Raw genomic sequence first — 17,706 nt, forward strand, 5'->3', positions numbered from 1 at the left:
TGAAACATAATGAAACTGGTCAATGCTTGTCTTCTTTTTGTTCGTTTCCAATCATATTTGAACCTTTGATCTTATCTTTATGAGGATAAAGGGATTTTATTTCCTATTTACATTGGATAATCATCGCAAATTTCAATTATTCTTATTGTTTGACATTGTTCAAAATTTCACAAATAAATATACTTTCCTGTGCCCTGTTGCACAAATCCTAGTGAACGATTGTAGAATTGATCATATTGATGACGTAAGTGATGGATGCAGTCAAACTGAAAAACAATCCGCCTTATGATCAATTGCCTAGTTGTAAGTTACATGTGCAAGGTCCTGTTTACCTTTGTTGACGACAAAAGGTATTTTTTAAAGCCTGTGTATAGCTTTGGTAAAGGGTCAATAATGTGATTGATAATCGAATATCATCTAATATGACAGTCTTACTGAAGCGAAGAGACCGTTAGATATTTTTCCAACTGCACTTCTCTGAGAAAATTTCAAATATTAAAATCTTGGATATATAGCGCCCTCTCTCGGCGATGCTTGTTTTAAATTAAAAAAATGGACATTCAAGCACTTATAAATTTAGTGATTAGATATCCAAAAGTTACAGACAAAGAACATATCTTGAAAGTTTCAGCCCATTCCATGATTTGGAATAGGATTTAATTGAAAGACAAAAACACACAGATATTTTAATTTGATCGGGTGACCCGATCAAGTTAAATTTCCATGTAAAATCGCAAAATTTATCCTGTAAAACACATTTTCATTTCATATCCTCCACATCATAACTGTTATAGGGCATATCCATTCATATTAGCTAGCAATGAATTGGAATAGTGATGGGTGCATTTTGGTGGATTTACCAAAACTATACACAAGCTTTAAGCTACATGAAACCAAGTAAAAAAAAAAACCCTGTTGGAATGGCCATCATTCCCCAGAAATACATACCGTGGTGCTAAAAAGATAGTGAATCCCACTAGAAAATAAACATTTAAATTGTTCAAGTTCTGCCATGTTTTAGATATTTGATTGTAAAGGCAGGTGATAGAATATTACATTCAATAAAGTTTGTTTCTAAGGGCTCACCAATCATTGTAGTGTTGTTTACATAAAAAAACCTCTGTGAAGTTATGTCTCAAAGTGAAAACACGCAGTATCCTTCTGGCTGCTCTCCTACAGACCTCCCAGACATGCAGCCGAGTGAAAGACTTGAATCCCTTCTCTGTTATGAGATTGGCCTTGATTTCCCAGTTGAAGGTTTTGTTCACATTACTCACCCTTTCCCAAAACTTCAAGGCCACCGCCCACTTTACGACTGTTCGCGATCCGATTTTGGAACAAATCGCATTTTGCCCATTTTCTGAAAATGTGAATGGAACATATTTTATTTGAGGTTAAAATTAATTGAAAGAATACTAATATAACCGTTTTGAAAGATTGCATGCCTTTATTTTGGAGTAAGGGCCAAACTAGTTTCAAATCGTAGCCAATCTTACGACGTCATTACGACTAGATATGAAATTCGCTTTTATTCTAAGAAGGATGATAGCATAGTCACAGATTTGAACATAGGTATTCTACGATGATTTAGAACATTACACAGTAAGATATTCCAAGTCTCAATATAAGCATCAAATTCTACAACATTTTATTCTGAAATTGGGACGCAAATCGATCGTAGGGCGTGCGGTGCCTTTTGACAGACTTTAGACAATCAATAAATCAACATCTTTTCACATGGTACTTTAGATTGCATTATTTTAATACAGGATATCTCTCTGTTCAATATATCTATGTACAATTATAAACATGATATACACACACACGCACAAAAATAGTAATCCAACTTATTACTTCATTTCTTCGAGAAAAAACAAATATTGTTCCACACATATACATGTAATATCAAATTCTCTATCATATTTACATAAACAATGTCTGAATTCACAGATGATATGCATTTATAGTGATGATGGAGAAAATAAATTTGTATATTTCCATGAAAAAATGATAACAAAAATATAAATATGCATGTACTCATTAAATTTTTATCTCTTTTTGCAATATATTTGATACGGAGTGAAATAATCTTCATTTGATGATATATATTTGTAAAGAATATGTTAACTTACACTTAATGTTTATTTTGTATTACAAAAAACATTACTTTCAAATGACACGAGAGGGACTATTCAAAGGATTAACTAGACACAAGACTGAATGAGACTCTTTTACCAGTAATTTTCGACTAGGATTGAATTAAATTGAACATTATTTCAAAACTTGTAAAGATAATCTGAGTAAAGTAATTCATAGGTAGGTTCCTGGCATACATATTATTACATTTCTGAATCTCAAAATTGCTTTTTTTTTAGTTAGACATACAAATAGATAGATGGAATCAATGAGTTTCATTATCGTATTAAAAATTTGAACGTTCCTTTGTAAGGTTCCTGATATACATATTGTTACATTTCTGAATTTCCAAATTGTGCTGTTAGACAAACATATATATATATATATGGAAACAATGAATTTCATTACTGTATTAAAAATTTGAAATCTCCCCACCCCCTACCCAATTACTGCCACAATAACTTTCAAGCAATACTTCCCATTTTATGGTTATTACTGTAATTTTCAGATTTTTCGCAATTTCCTTCTTTTTGTCTACTTTATATGGAATTAATATCCAGGTGGTCATATATTTTTAAAAAATAGACAAAAAGAAAATTTTATAAAAACAAGAATAGACAGAATAGGGAAAAACGGAATAGAAAACAATTGGAATATGAAAAAGAAATAGAATAGGAAAAAATAGAATATAAAAAAAACAGAATGTGTGTACAGCCTACAACTTGAAGATACTCAACCTCTTAAAACTTGTTATAATAAAAAAAATAGTACAAAAATACTAAGTTGATCATTATTTAACATTTTTTATGCTGTTTTACATGGTTTTGGTAAAAAAGAAAAAAAAAAAATATCGATCACATCCACTGCACCAACTCTTCCTGTTAATAACAGTATGTAAACATCAATAATAGAGTTGGGAGTAGTATCACAATGATATCACATTTTCGCCAAGCTACATAATACTAATATTCAATGTCACAGAGGTAAAGGAGGCATGATAGTGCACAAAGTGGCTCTATAAGGAAGATGCATAATAACACTGGAATTTACTCCAGAGGGCGACTCAGGGTGGCGTTTCATAAAGCTGTTTGGAAAGTTACGCACATCTTTACACATGACCGAAACCTGTTCATTGGTGCTAAATCAGTTACATAGGGATATCGTTTAGCACAAGAAAAGATCACCAGTCATGCATAAAGTCATTCGCAACTTACGAAAAGCTTTATGAAACGGGCCCCTGTTAACAATGAAGAAAGCAGAAGTACAACGCAATTTACGACCTTTGAAAACGTTTCCAATGACGCCAGACAAATATACCAGGGAGGAAAGAAAATTTTGTCAGTGATTTCACTGTCTAACTTGATCTAAACCATCAAAAAACAAGTATTTGCAATAGCTTATAACAGTTGAAAGTGAAAATCGCTGACAAAATTTTTCATGAAATGCTTTTCGCCTAAAGAAAAAAATCTTTCAAATGACACCTTAGAAATAGACCTGGGAAGGTTTCACAACAAGTCTTGTCAGTGATTTCCCTGACAAAATTTGCTCTCATCCAATCAGATGCGAGTATTAGCCATGGCTTATAACAGTTATCAGTGAAAATCACTCACAAAGTTCTTCATGTAATGGTCTGAAGGGTTCACTTATACATTTACTGGAGAAGACTGACCACGATGATATCAAAATTGATAGGAATATCAAATCTTTTATAAAAATTTGTACATGGGATGACCACAAATTGACAAATATTTAATAGCATATCAATATTCTGATGATTTTCCTGTAAAAATATTGAGAATTTCACTAAATGTTTCCAAGAACAAATCTAACCATGTTACTGAACATTCACAGAATCACGATTCTAAAGACAATATCAAAAGAATTTCATTACATGAGATCTTGTGGACGAGTTCAATTTCATTTTGAATAATGCGTAGAAAACAGTTTGCAGGTGAAATGAAGGACAATAATAATAATAGAATAGCAATGCGCAGCAGATAAATTGTGAAAAGAGCTTCCCATGCGACTTCGCTGTATCAAGATATAAACCACTTTTAAAGATCATCTTAATACTATCTTATATTTTCAGTTGTAACCATTTTTTTCTGGGTGATCATATTAAGATTTAAAATCAAATTGGTATGTATTTATATGGATTTGAGGCATCACCCCAGTAATACCCCATTCCCCAGCCCTTAAACTACTCCCCCCCCCCAAAAAAAAGAAAATAGCCCCTGACATTCCTATTAGGTCTAGGGTCAAATGTGGGCTGGGAGCTCAGAAAAAAGTAGCCCCCCATTTTTTTTTTTTTTTTTTTTTGGGGGGGAACACTGCTGGGTACCTACGGGGGGGGAGGGAGGGGTTGGAAATTGTAATGAATGGTAGATCCCTGAAGCAATAAACCAATTTTTCAAAATGCTTCTGTTTGGGAACATCATCCGATTTCTTTAATCAAAAAGCAATTTCTGATATCCTTTGACATTGATATATTTGTGTGTCTCGCATACTACCTTCACTTTAACATACAAAATTATTAAATAATAAACTTCAATACCAAGCCACAATATAAACTAGAAAATATTCCCAATAATCTAAGACTGTATTGCACAAAGGTATACAAAAACTCTCTGGATTGATTAAATTGAATTAAATAAAGAAATACAGCATTGGTACTAGAGTCATAAGCATGGCAGTCTACATTTTGAAATCATAAATTTCCAGTCATGGCGCTTGGAAAAAAGTTGAGTGTAAATTAAAGGGTGTTGGAAGTAAATATTGTTGATCAATTGCAAATTTCTGATGCAAATTCACAATGGATAATAAACAATTTGATATTTATTTCGGTGGACTCACAATATGGTGCGCCATCTATCGGTTACAGCGGACAGGCCGAAATTTGCAATGCATCATGGGAAATTGTGAATCCACCAAATTGATTGCAAATCAAACGATTTCAATGCCATACCCCATTAGATTCATGCTGCCTAGGCACCAATGTACATACATGTAGTAATGTAACGATACTCTCCTTGATGAACATGCATCCTCTAACCATGATCTGACCAATGCACTGATGTGTTACATTCCACACATAACTAGAAGTTAAAGTGACATTTTTAGTCAAGACTTAATTCTTTGTGAGACACCCATCAAAGCCCCATCTCATGAAGAATGTGATCATCACCATGTCATCCAATGACAGTTGTTGCTATAACAACAATGCTTTTTAGCCAATGAAAACCAAGGACCACTCTTATCAATCAATGGCAACTTGTTAGTGATAACAAGCTTTATAAAACAAGGCTCTGTTGCTTATAAAAGATTTTCAACCTATCAGTCTTCAATTTTGTTAGCATGCTTTCAAATTTAAAGTGCTTCTGCAACAGGTATTTACATTAAGATTGAATGAGAATGAAGATTTTGGAGAAAAACACAAACACATGAACAACAATGCTGTGCTTGTGAGAAAAAAAAAATATACCACTATACTAACTTTGAAAACAAACTTGATTTGTAAATTTTGCTTGTAATAAGCAGTGATATTAAAATGAAGTGCAGTTTATAGAAAAATGGTCGAAAGAAAACGCAATAGAAAAAAGAGTACTGAAAAGAAAATGATGCAAATAAAAAAACAAAACTACATTGGCATGGAATATAAAGGAATGTGCACTTGGATACTTGATCAAACAAAGTCCTCTATAAAAACTGACAAGCATTGTGGTTTCAATTTGGTCCACTGATTGAGAACTTAACGTTGTGCACCTGCTAAAGATTTGGTGGTTTGTTAAGAAACGCATATACAAACCAAGTGACTACCAGTTTGAAACCCTATCTGAGGAACTAAGGGAGCTTGCTTCATGACATTCAGAAAAATCAACTTGACTGTGAGCCAAGAATTCTTGGTTTTAGTAAGCTTGTATTTGGTATTCTACATGTAGGTCTTGCTAAAATGACAGTTTGTATTTAAGATATACCACTACTCTTTATTCCCTCTTAAAAAAATCAAATAACACTTTCTTTTTTTATTATCACTGCCCATACATGTTTTAAAGCTATTCTGCAATATCTACACGCAAATATTTCTTTTATTAGATTGGCTTCATTGATTTCAGCAAAGTGGAACACATCTGCATATCATCATACAAAACCTACAATGATCATTCAAAAAGTGCATACAAATCAAAATAACTTGCATTATAATTCATGTGCTTAAACATTTCAGTAGTCAAATCATATAATTCAAATACAACTTACATGTACAAGTTAGCAGACATTCAACATTTTGATTTCACATTGCGACTTACAAGCATATAGGCTAGAATTCACAAACGTGGTTTTTAAAACCGTTGGTTGAAACCATGGTTAATGCAGGTTTCCTGTATAAATTACGTTTCTTTACCACGGATATTAAAAAATGTCTAATGCTGATGCACGCTTTTGTCACAATGCGCCAAATTGACGCCTGTTGCCATGGTCAGGTATGCTTTTTCATTCAAGAGTCCACTGTTTGAAGAGTGGACTCATTAATTCAATACAGTGGACTCATGAATAAAATAGCGTGGATAACCACGACAACAGGTGTCAATTTGTCGCACTGTGACAAAAGCGCACATCAGCATTAGACATTATTTTAATATAAGTGGTAAATCAGCGTAATTTATACAGGAAATCTGCATAGACCATGGATTCAACCTGTGGTTTTAAAAACTACCTTTGTGAATTCGGGCCAGAGTGGTTTCTCCTGAAATAACTTAACATTATTTGGATATTGTGAACTACATTCTGTATCGTGTAGAACTAAAGACTTCTACGGGCAAGTAGGGTACCAAGATTTGTTTGAGCGGTGCAACGTACATCCCTAGACTGGCTTCAAATAATTGAAAGAGTTCAATATTCCTGTCAGCGGTCAACATCACAATCAGTCATCATATATCATATTAACAGCAGTAGAATTGAAAGAATCACGCAAGTATATTTCAATGATTCACATGATTGCACATTGATCCAATAATTAACAAAGTTCCATCCAATAATCAACAATCCACAAAGACTTGTTCACTGAGGTTGACGAAAGAAGAAAATGCCTCATCAAAATCCACCACAAAATCTGCCTCGGCAAAAACACAGAACGTCACTCTTTTTTACTATGGTTTTGGGGATATATATCAAGTGTGAAGTATATCAACTCCAGTTGATATATCTTGGACTCCCATATTATTATGAATAACAGTAAAATACATGTACATGATACATGTACAAAGCTTGCTTGACAATGGTAAATTGCAGGAGATCAATGTTAGTTACATCGCCCAACAAATGAAAATAATGAGTTTTAAACTTACAAGACCAATATGGTGATACATGTATCTGCTTAAGCTACCACAGGTCTACATGTAATAGATATAGACCGATTTATTGTGGGTTCTGTTTGTTTATGGTAATTTCTAACTTGGGATCTTCAAGCATGCCTAACAAAATATGAATTATGCGCTGATATAGGAAGAAAGTTTTTTTTTTTTTTTACAATAAAACATGTCCACCTTCTCATAAAGACCACAGGTGTCCATATGGTGGTCTTTATATACAGGTCCCTTTTAGTTACATCTGTTAAATGTAGGAAGTGGGAGAAGAAACTATAGAACGCATTATCATCTTGAAAGAATCAATCAACACCTTCTCATTTGCACAACACTCACCCACACAAATATTTTCCCACACCCACGCCCACATGCACAAATGATGTCACACACTCCCACTTACATTTGTCACACACCCGCAACACGGCAGAGAAAATTATCCTGATAAGAAAGGCGACGCTTTACGAGAACTGAGTCGTGCCTCAAAGCGTGAAAAATCAAACTTCTGAAGTTGTTTAAATGCTTGTGTCGGTGAAAGAAACTTTGCAACACTGAGAAATGCAGGACATTGCAATCTTCACTACATCTCATACCTCAATAACATGGCTGAACCTTGAACGACTTCATTCTGATATGAGAAACTCTTGTAAGGCCTGCGCATTTGAAAGCAGCTATGTAAATGCTCCTCCGACAGCTAGATGATACATCTACATGTATATGTGTACCAATTTTCAAAATATCATCATTATTGTTAAGAATGGAGTTACTCTAATTTGGTTCAATATGCACTTGCAAAGAAAATACGAGAGTTACCAATTCTGCTCCCTCCATATTTTGTATAATATTAATGCAATTTATTGAAGTGCTCAATCTGCTAATAATTTTCATCAAAATCATTCTAAAGATTTTTTGTGGGGAGAACTGATTGATGTCCTTTGAATGACTTTTAAAACATAAATTTGATCAAATATATCCACTCTATGCCGTGGTTCAATCTATAATCTGTTGCCATTGTGTGAGTGAGGTATAGGTTTTGCTACTTTCCATTCAAATCCAACAAGTTAAAAAACAAACATGTGATGGTAATAATATGTCATCACATTTGGTGAAGAAGATAATCAATAAGTGTCTTTGGCTTTGAGATATGGACAATGCCCAAACAGATCAATGTGCAGAGAAATGACCTTGAAAGATATGTGGACCTTGTTTCACAAGACCTTATAAGTCCCAAGTTCATGGACATCCCATACAATGTGTGGTTAATAACTGGGCTGTCCACAAAGTTAAAGCAGAGAGCATGTTGTGAACACTCAAACAGATTGTCTGTATTATTTGGATCAGATTCCTGAGGATGAGAGACCAATCAAAACGCCCAACACAATTTGAGGGCGTGGTCTTAAACCTGATCGCAAGATCGGCTCTCTGATTTCCCCATTAAACCACGCGATTCTACAGAATGCCTACGAAATAGACCTTGGGACAGCATCATGAAAGCAGGCTTTGGTAACACCTTACATCTTCCAGCCTCACACGTGCGAAAGTCAAGCTACAGAAATCAGATGGTCGATTCTCGCAGCATTCGCCCTGTGTCACCTGACGTCCCTTCGTCTGCTGCGCATCTCATGCTGCTGTGCCGCCCTCTGTTGTTCATGCAACTTCTCCTTGCGGGCTCGTATTCTTGGCGACTGCGAGTGGAGCTTGTGGAAGATCTCGCCAAACTTGTTCTCCGGGAAGAGCGTGAGGAGAAGGTTCTCCAGGAACACGTAAAAGAGTCGTTTGTTGAGCGTCTGGTTCTGGAGCATGTTGAATGTCCTCAGCATCCCGCGTCGCGTCGTCTCAGAGCCGATGAAGTTCTTCAAGTCATCTAAATCGAAAGAGATACCAGTAAACAGGTTATCAGATCATCAACATAAAAATTCCATGTACACCCAACCCACTATATATAAATGGGGCCCCAATGAAAAAATTTGTCTATGTTTTCTAGTGCATATGAAAGTTACAATGCTCTCAAATTATCTTGGTTTGAGTAGCTCATGAAGTGATATAGAAATTGAGAGAAATAGTGGTCGAATGTAAATAAAGAATAATTTTCTGTGAAGCAACAATCAAAAATAATAAACAACGCATTTAGAAACCCTATGCATAGTACACTATTTCACAGTGTTTGACAACTGTAAAAGGCTATACCTATGCTAGATACAAGTAAGTTTTCAACTGTTTCTTAAATTTATTTTAAAAGTTTCAGATCTCAGAGGAATGGATTGCTGGGTAACTTAGCCGATGAAGATCTTCTTGTTTTGTGAAACTGAAGAGTCCACACTATAATCTTCAGTGGGCAATGCTATAAGGTGAGCTATGGCGTATATATCCCAAGAAACACATTGGCCCTTATTGTGAAGTCAGGTTTAACTTAGACCATGGTTTACCTCTGTGCTAAAATTATGGTAAGCCAAAAGTGTCAAAATTTTCATTCATGATTCATCGATGGTGAAGAAAATCATCTTTTAATACTTCCTAGACAATTATGAATGATTTGAGAGCCAAATGAGCTGAAGTATGATATCTCTACTAGTTAGTGATTTATGTAACAAATGGCTACCCATACTTAAACCACAACTTTAAACCCGAGTTTAAAGTTAAACCAGACTTCAGAATACGGGCCAATGTGATTTACCTGGCACACTGCCGAACAATTCAGCCTTTGCAGCAACCCTTGTCCTGAGTTTAGTAGCTTCATCTCTAGGTTCAGGCACCTCTGCTAGAACACCACCAGGCCAGAAAGACTCCCTGGGAACAAGATCGATATGATATATCTGTAAAGCACTCAAGGCCTGGTCCCACTGGCCGACGGACACAAAACGTATCCATAACGGATACATGGGACAAGCAAAATTTTGGGGCGGCTCCATCTGCTTTCATCCACTCCAGACAATGGACAAAATGGGATAACAATTGAAATAACAGTGGACGGATGCTCGATGGATATAGAGCGTATGAAACAGGCGTGCAAAGAGCACACAACAGATTCATAACGTTTTTCCAATGGATGGCAAGATTCTTTTCTGTTTTACATCCACTCTGCATCCTTTTATATGCTTTTTTACACTGCATTTCCTTAACCCCATACTATCCTTAACCCCGGACTATCCTTAACCCCATACTATATTTTTTTTTGATTCACGCCGTCTTTCTTAACCCCAAACTATCTGCTCAGCCGGAGTTAATGCCTTAACCCTGGACTATCCCTCAGCTCATGAATATTGATGATTTTACCATACAGAGCATGATTAATGTGCAATTCGACTTCTGTGATTGGCTAATGCTTAGCTCCACTTTCCTTAGCCCTGTTTCGTTTTCACACTGCATCTTTTAGCACTGCAATCGCTAGCACCACAATAAGCCGGCTAACCCTGCTTTTTTGCAGGGCCAGATAGTACCATACTATTCACCGTGCTAGCCCTCTTTGCTAAAACGTAGTGTGAAAATGAAGTGGGCTGAGCTTAACCCCAGGAAATTGGTGGGGCTAAGACCCCCCTTAGCCCCACCAATTTCCCGGGGTTAAGGAAAAAAAGTGCAGTGTGAAAAGCATATTAGAGATATTGTCCTGATATTTTAAGCACTACATAAAAGCAGAATAACAAAATGCACATATAAAAATAATTGAGATCTTGTCTGGAGATTGAGATCATGGTGAAAATTTGCATGTTAGAAACTTATGACATATGCAGGATGCGTAGCTACATTCCCCAAACTTGTTATATTCTAAGTGATATGAATTATGATGATTTACACATGAAATTAGAACTTGGCTTTAAATCTAAAATAAAGGCCCTGAAAGGCCAAGTTTTTTGTTTAGAGACTCTTTGTGAAATTCCGAACGAACAAAATGTTTGATTAGGATAAAAACAGAATAAGCATTGATTTGTAAAGGAAGTTGTATCACAGATTTGGTCTCAAAGGTTGTAAGAAGAGTGAAGAAAAAAAATGAGACATCGTGGTGCAAGCTTTCTATGATATGGAATTGTTGTGCAAAACCATCGGACTATCAGGGACAGGTGGAATGGTTTCAGTATCTTTCAGCTCTAGCTTGCAACTTGTAATACCCTTCAAGGACCAATAAGCAGGGATGACTGCATTACTTACTTGAAACGTTTCACAAGTTCGGCTACATGAGCTGGCGAAGTGATCGTTTCCACCCCTTCGATGATCCTGGAGTTTATCTTGGTGCCAAACGCTGCCTTGATGATCTGCCGGAGGAGAGTGACGACCTGTCGACGTAACCACTGATCACGGTTCTTCAGGTCAAAGACTTCGTCGACCAGCAGCAGCATGACTCTTAATGGAATGTTGTCATCATCCTGAAAGACATATTGATAAAAACAGTCAAAAGTTCAAGCTCTGTCACATCATTACATGCAAGCCTTCCAGGTGATTGTTCGCAATTCACCTGCAACAAGTTTTGAGCATGTTCAAAACTTTACTGCATGCAAATCAGGGCCCAGTCTTACGAGTTGCGATTGATCCAATCAATCACAACTATGGATGGCCAGCAACGTCAACATATAAAATGCTTGTTTGTTCAACATTTTTTCTAGATATGAATGTATATCCATAAATTCATTGATTTCTTGACAGTTTGGTGTGTTCTCCTTTGTATACAAAGGACACTTTACAAATATCCTGTAGAAGAAATTATGACACTGATGGATTTCCATAGAGTTACGTTTGATTGGATCGATCGTAACTCTTTGTAAGACGGGGCCCAGACCTTTGTGCGCTCCTGCGGGCAACTGCATGCGAGATACTGTTAATGCGGGCGACTTGCAGGTAGCAAAACAAGTCACCAGCAAGGCTTACACGGAACAATGAGACAGGGCCTTTACCATTTATATTTATTATTTTATTATATCAATGTCTCTTTAAAGTCTGATTAGAAGGACTGATCAGTACTTGATCTAATAGTCAAAGGGGATAAAATGGGATAAACTTAATATAGACAGAGTGAAGAATGGGCAAATTGCAATTGGGCATTTCAAGGTGGTCAAAAAAAAAAACTGATTATCAATGCATGGACCTGTATTTCAAAAGGAGAAAAATATCACTAACATAGACAGTCTCTTTTGACAGTTCCATGACATTTGCTCCGGCGACAATTGCTCTAAATTCCACACAGTAATCAAATGACCCAACTTCAACCCTAGATTTAACACTATACCCTATCCTAAACCTAACAGAAAACCCTATTGCAACCCTAACCCTATATCTTAGACAAAACAACGCCCAGAGTAATTGTCGCAGGAGCAAATGTCGTGTCACCCTATTGAAGCACTCAAAGTCTCCTCCTAATATGCAGAGGTCTGTGCCTATCGCATAAAAGGTTTATTATGATAACTTTATCATCCAATGATAGCTACCATAGTCAACATGCTGAACAACTAATCAAAATCAAGAATTTCATGAATGGTTGCAACATTTACAAAATGCCTGAGAACCACGGTCGGTAAAAGGGGAATTTGAGGGCAGCAAGGTTGGTGAGATGGGCACCCAAAACAATGGTCTTGTCAAGCATTTCCTGGAGCCAGTTTCATAAAACTTGTTATAATGACAAATTTGCAAGAACAGTTAGAAGCTACTGGAATCCTTCAATCCGATTGGCTGATGGCACATTTGTTATAGAAATCATGCATTTTTTATGATAACAAGTCTTTGTGAAACAGTTCCCAGGACATTCTCAAGCAGATTTGGTCAAAGTATATGACAAGGTGAATGGCAACTTACCGAAGAACTGATTACAGATGATACCCTCCCGATATCTTGCAATTGCTTCGGAGGCTACAAAAAAAGGACAAAAACAAAAATGCCATCAATTACTACAAAGACTAAGTCACAGATTTTCACACTTGATCAAATATCACAAAATAACTAGCAAGAAATATCAACTACAACATTTTTTAAATGATTATTGTGCTCATACAACACATTTCATTCTTCATCAAACCATCCTTTCATTCTGTCATTTTATCATGCTATTAATTCATGCCTCATTATCTCAACTACTGTTTCCATCTCCGTTCATAAGCTCACTATCATCATGTTTCCACCCCAGACCAGTTGTGTAAATAATGACCATGCTGTATTAAATCAAGAGGCTTTTTTTTATAGGAGGAGATTATGATTTGTTTAACAAATTTTCGGCATTACTCCTATTTGTTTAAGATCAGTATGCTCGATCTGTAATGAAAATCATAAGATCAGTATGCTCGATCTGTATGACAATGACCATGCTGTATTACCCCCACCATGAACAACCCCTTGTTCAACTCCATCTGTTTATACTTTCCTTATCACTTTGCCTTCCTCAGAATATTATGTAACTATGTACAGTGAATTATATATTGTAGTTTAGTATAGAGAATAATGTTAGTTGTGAATGCGACTCCAAGCCAAGCAGACATGCCTAGTTATTGAGTAGAGATCGAGACCGAGTATGAGTTCAAGTGTGTATTAGAGTTAGAATACACATACACAAAAATGATGAATTCTACAAGTATCCATCTGACATCTGGGTCAATCAAAATTTTCAAAAAGTCACCCCCTTACCTTAAAAACTTTATTCACGGTATCAGACATCTTATCTGAAACCATGGCAACACCATCAACGAGGTTGCCCGGGACGGATTTGACTGTGTGGGCCACGTTACGAACGCCAGTCTTCAAAGGGTTGACGAAATGGTCCATCTGCAATGATGTGAGGAAATTAGATGCAGTTGACAAAGTATTAAAGTATTACGAAACTAAGAATGCATTGATCAGGGGAGCGTTTCATCCGACAAGTTGTCAGATCTGACATCTTTCCTTGATTCTGATTGGCTGAGAGGCACTGTTCCTATGGTAACTGTCGGATAAACTGGTACTTGTCAGATAAAATGTCTGACAAGTCCTTTCATGAAACGCCCCCCAGATGGTCAACTACCAACTGATCATGTCAAGTGTCTGGAGATACCAAGGATAGAAATACTTAGTCTGCTGTGCAAATCCCTCACTCGAGTTCAGTGGTCTGAACGAGCAGCCTACAATGATGTGTGCTGAAGGCCAAATTCAAAATAGCATATGTGATACATGCTAGTATTGTATTCAGACCCACTTGTTGATGAAGTAACGATTCAGTGGTCAGTGCATGCAGAATAGGTACAGATACTGGAGATAGCATGATGACACTTTTTAATGCTTTTTCTCCCCCCCCCCCCATCTTTACCTGCTTCTCCTGTGACATTTGACCCTTGACAGAGCTGCCAACCTGAACACGAACATTTCAGTATTCTAAATGCTGAAAATCAGTATTTTGGTGAGGAAATAAGTATTTCCAAAGTAATACCATAGCACAACACATAAGACTGCATGAAACTTCAGAAATCAGTATTTTTCACGAAACAATCAGTATTCTTCTCATTTTTCAGTACTAAATACTGAAAATCAGTACTGGTTGGCAGCTCTGCTTTGACCATGATCCGAATACCAACAAAAGCAAAGATTGAAGTCGATATCAGGGCCCTGTTGTATAAAAGTTACTATTACCCTGGGGGGGGGGGCACTTCCATTCACGAGTGGATACCATGCGCGACCATGGGGTCTCAAAAGGACCCTAAACACGTAATTACCACATTCTGAAAATGCACCCCTTAACAAGTATTGGCGTGCGAAACCCTACCCTTAACAAGTATTGGAAACAAAACGATACTCTTGGCAAATATTCCCCGAAATGAACCCCCAAACAAGTACAGGAATGTTTTATTGTTACGGGTCCTTCGGTCATCGGCTTTACCTTATTTGGTTTTACGACCCCACCTTCTACACCTCACGCAAATCGGACTCTAAACACGAAGTGCTGGGCAAAAAGGACATCCTTTATAAAACATTTTAATTAGGTGGTGTCTATGACAGATCACCTATTGTTTTCGTCAGAATTTTCTTTCTTTATTCATTCTTGGCACCTATGTTTGTCGCCAACTTTTCTTGGAATTGGCTGAATCAATTTTGCTGATTTTTTCGTCATATATAGAATCTATCATAGAGACGGCATACTAAGCTTTTCAAGGTCATATGGTCATGATGACGTCATCTACGCGCCATTTTGTAAAATTCTTCATTTGATCATATCTTCATTATCAATTATCAAAAATTAACAATATTTACATGACATTAACTTCAGGTCAAGGGTCAACTGTCAATGTCATCAAAGGTCATGTAAAGGTCATGACGCGCGCGTCAAAGGTAAAAAAATTCTCCAAATGGCCTATAAAATTTTTTGGGTACGTTTCAGTTCATTTTAAGCATTTCGAAAATTTGCACGCGCACATATGCGCGCGCGTTTTCGCGCGTAACGCCCTAACGCAACACAGAAACACCGTTTTTTTTGCATCATTGAATTGATAATGAAATTATGAGCAATTTGATACCATGATCAACCTTCTACGACCATTAATAACGAAATTAACACCAGTTAAAGTTTGCAGCACGTGTGCGCGCGAGCTCTCACTATAGGCCATATATGGGCAAAAACATGCCTATTGCAAATTCACTGTAGCTCTTTAAATAGTCCATTGACCCCCAATTTTTTTTCATATATCGATAGAGTATGAGTTGTAGATTTGATTTCATGTCATCAATGTCCCTAAATTATATCATGACGTCATCAAAATGGCGCCTAAACTAAAAATTTCATTTTTTCAAAAATGACGTCATCAAATTTATGCAAATTTGGTTGTAACTTCTCGAATATAGATCGTTTTTCGCCCAGATTTCGATATGTTGTAGATTAGAATGTACTCTTTCTCCTCAGTTAACATAAATTTTCGTTTTGAGAAACGCATCATTGCGTAAAACAGCGATGAAAAGAGGCATGTCATTTTTCCTCATTTTGCGTGTAATCTCTATGGGACATGACTTTTTCCCAAAACTAGATTCGACATTCCTCTATTTCGTGAGCCATATCTCCATTTTTTCTTTTCAGTTTTCCCTGAGCTTTTAGTATGTTGTAGCTGAGATTCTAAGCTTTTGGATTGTGCCCTCCATTTTTTGATCAGATGCCGGGATCATGCCCGTTTTTCACTTGCAAAATTGGAATTGTAATTCTCAAAATTGCTTACGTGTAATCTCTATGGGGAATATCGTGGCTCAATGGATAACGCACTTGACTTGTGTTCTCGGGGGCGCAGGTTCGAGTCCTGGGGTGAACAAGATGATTTTTTTCCATTTTTTTTTCTTTTTGCCACTTCTTACATGATCCTTTATGATAATTAAAAGGCATAAAAGTTTAAATTTAGCAAGATAAAACAGATTATAATTGCTTTTTTCATATCACATGTATTTTGCGTGTAATCTCTATGGGACATGACTTTTCTCAAAACTAGATTCGACATTCCTCTATTTCGTGAGCCATATCTCCATTTCTTCTTGTCAGTTTTCCCTGAGCTTTTAGTATGTTGTAGCTGAGATTCTGGGCTTTCGGTAATGTGCCCTCCATCATGCCCATATTTCGCTTGCAAAGTTGGACTTGTAATTCTCAAAATTGCTTACATGTATTCTCTATGGGGAATATTGTGGCTCAATGGATAACGCATTTGACTTGCTTTCTAAAGGGCGCAGGTTCGAGTCGAGGGGTAAACAATTTTTTTTTTCAATTTTTTTTCTTCTTTTTATTACCTCGTACATGATCCTTCATGATAATTTAATGGTATAAAGTTAAAATTTAGCAAGATAAAACAGATTTTAATTACTTTTCTTCATATCACATGTATTGTCATACACCAAAGAGACCCTTTTCACAGTGCTTTATCATCTCCCGTCTTTCACAAGTATTCCATCCATAATGAGCATTCCGTTGACTTCATGAATATCATATTGATCTGCATGAACAAGGTAATAGTGATCATGATGGCGAGAATAAAGACAGACCACCTAATTCGTCCGCATGACGAATTAAATTCTAGTTTTGTTTTATCATCCCGTAAAGTCGACCCTAAACACATAATTTTCCTAGCGCAATAGATACCCTTATTTCATTATTTGTTTGTTTTTGACACCCTTATCACGTTACGTACGTAACGTGCCCTATCGTGAAAAAGACATCCTGTTTACGTGTTTTTTTTTGTCGCGCATGGTATCCATTCGTCAATGTAAGCCCCCCCCCCCCCGGACTATTAGAGTAACTTTG

The 17,706-nt window shown here is 36.5% G+C and overlaps 1 protein-coding gene across 2 annotated transcripts in view; it reads right to left on the reverse strand.

The window, feature by feature from the left end:
• Positions 1-6,766: 6,766 nt before the first annotated feature.
• Positions 6,767-17,706, reverse strand: part of LOC121426130 (sorting nexin-13-like) — a 60,716-nt gene continuing 49,776 nt past the window's right edge. For both annotated transcript variants that reach the window (XM_041622299.1, XM_041622298.1), the window contains exons 18-22: positions 14,094-14,231; positions 13,272-13,325; positions 11,637-11,851; positions 10,168-10,280; positions 6,767-9,357 (exon numbers count right to left, since the gene is read on the reverse strand). In XM_041622299.1, the coding sequence (XP_041478233.1) occupies positions 9,083-9,357; positions 10,168-10,280; positions 11,637-11,851; positions 13,272-13,325; positions 14,094-14,231 (795 nt within the window). In that variant the 3' untranslated portion in view covers positions 6,767-9,082. The remainder of the gene's footprint in view (positions 9,358-10,167; positions 10,281-11,636; positions 11,852-13,271; positions 13,326-14,093; positions 14,232-17,706) is intronic.

Source organism: Lytechinus variegatus, chromosome 13 (genome assembly GCF_018143015.1).
Source record: "Lytechinus variegatus isolate NC3 chromosome 13, Lvar_3.0, whole genome shotgun sequence".
Lineage (NCBI taxonomy): Eukaryota > Metazoa > Echinodermata > Echinoidea > Temnopleuroida > Toxopneustidae > Lytechinus > Lytechinus variegatus.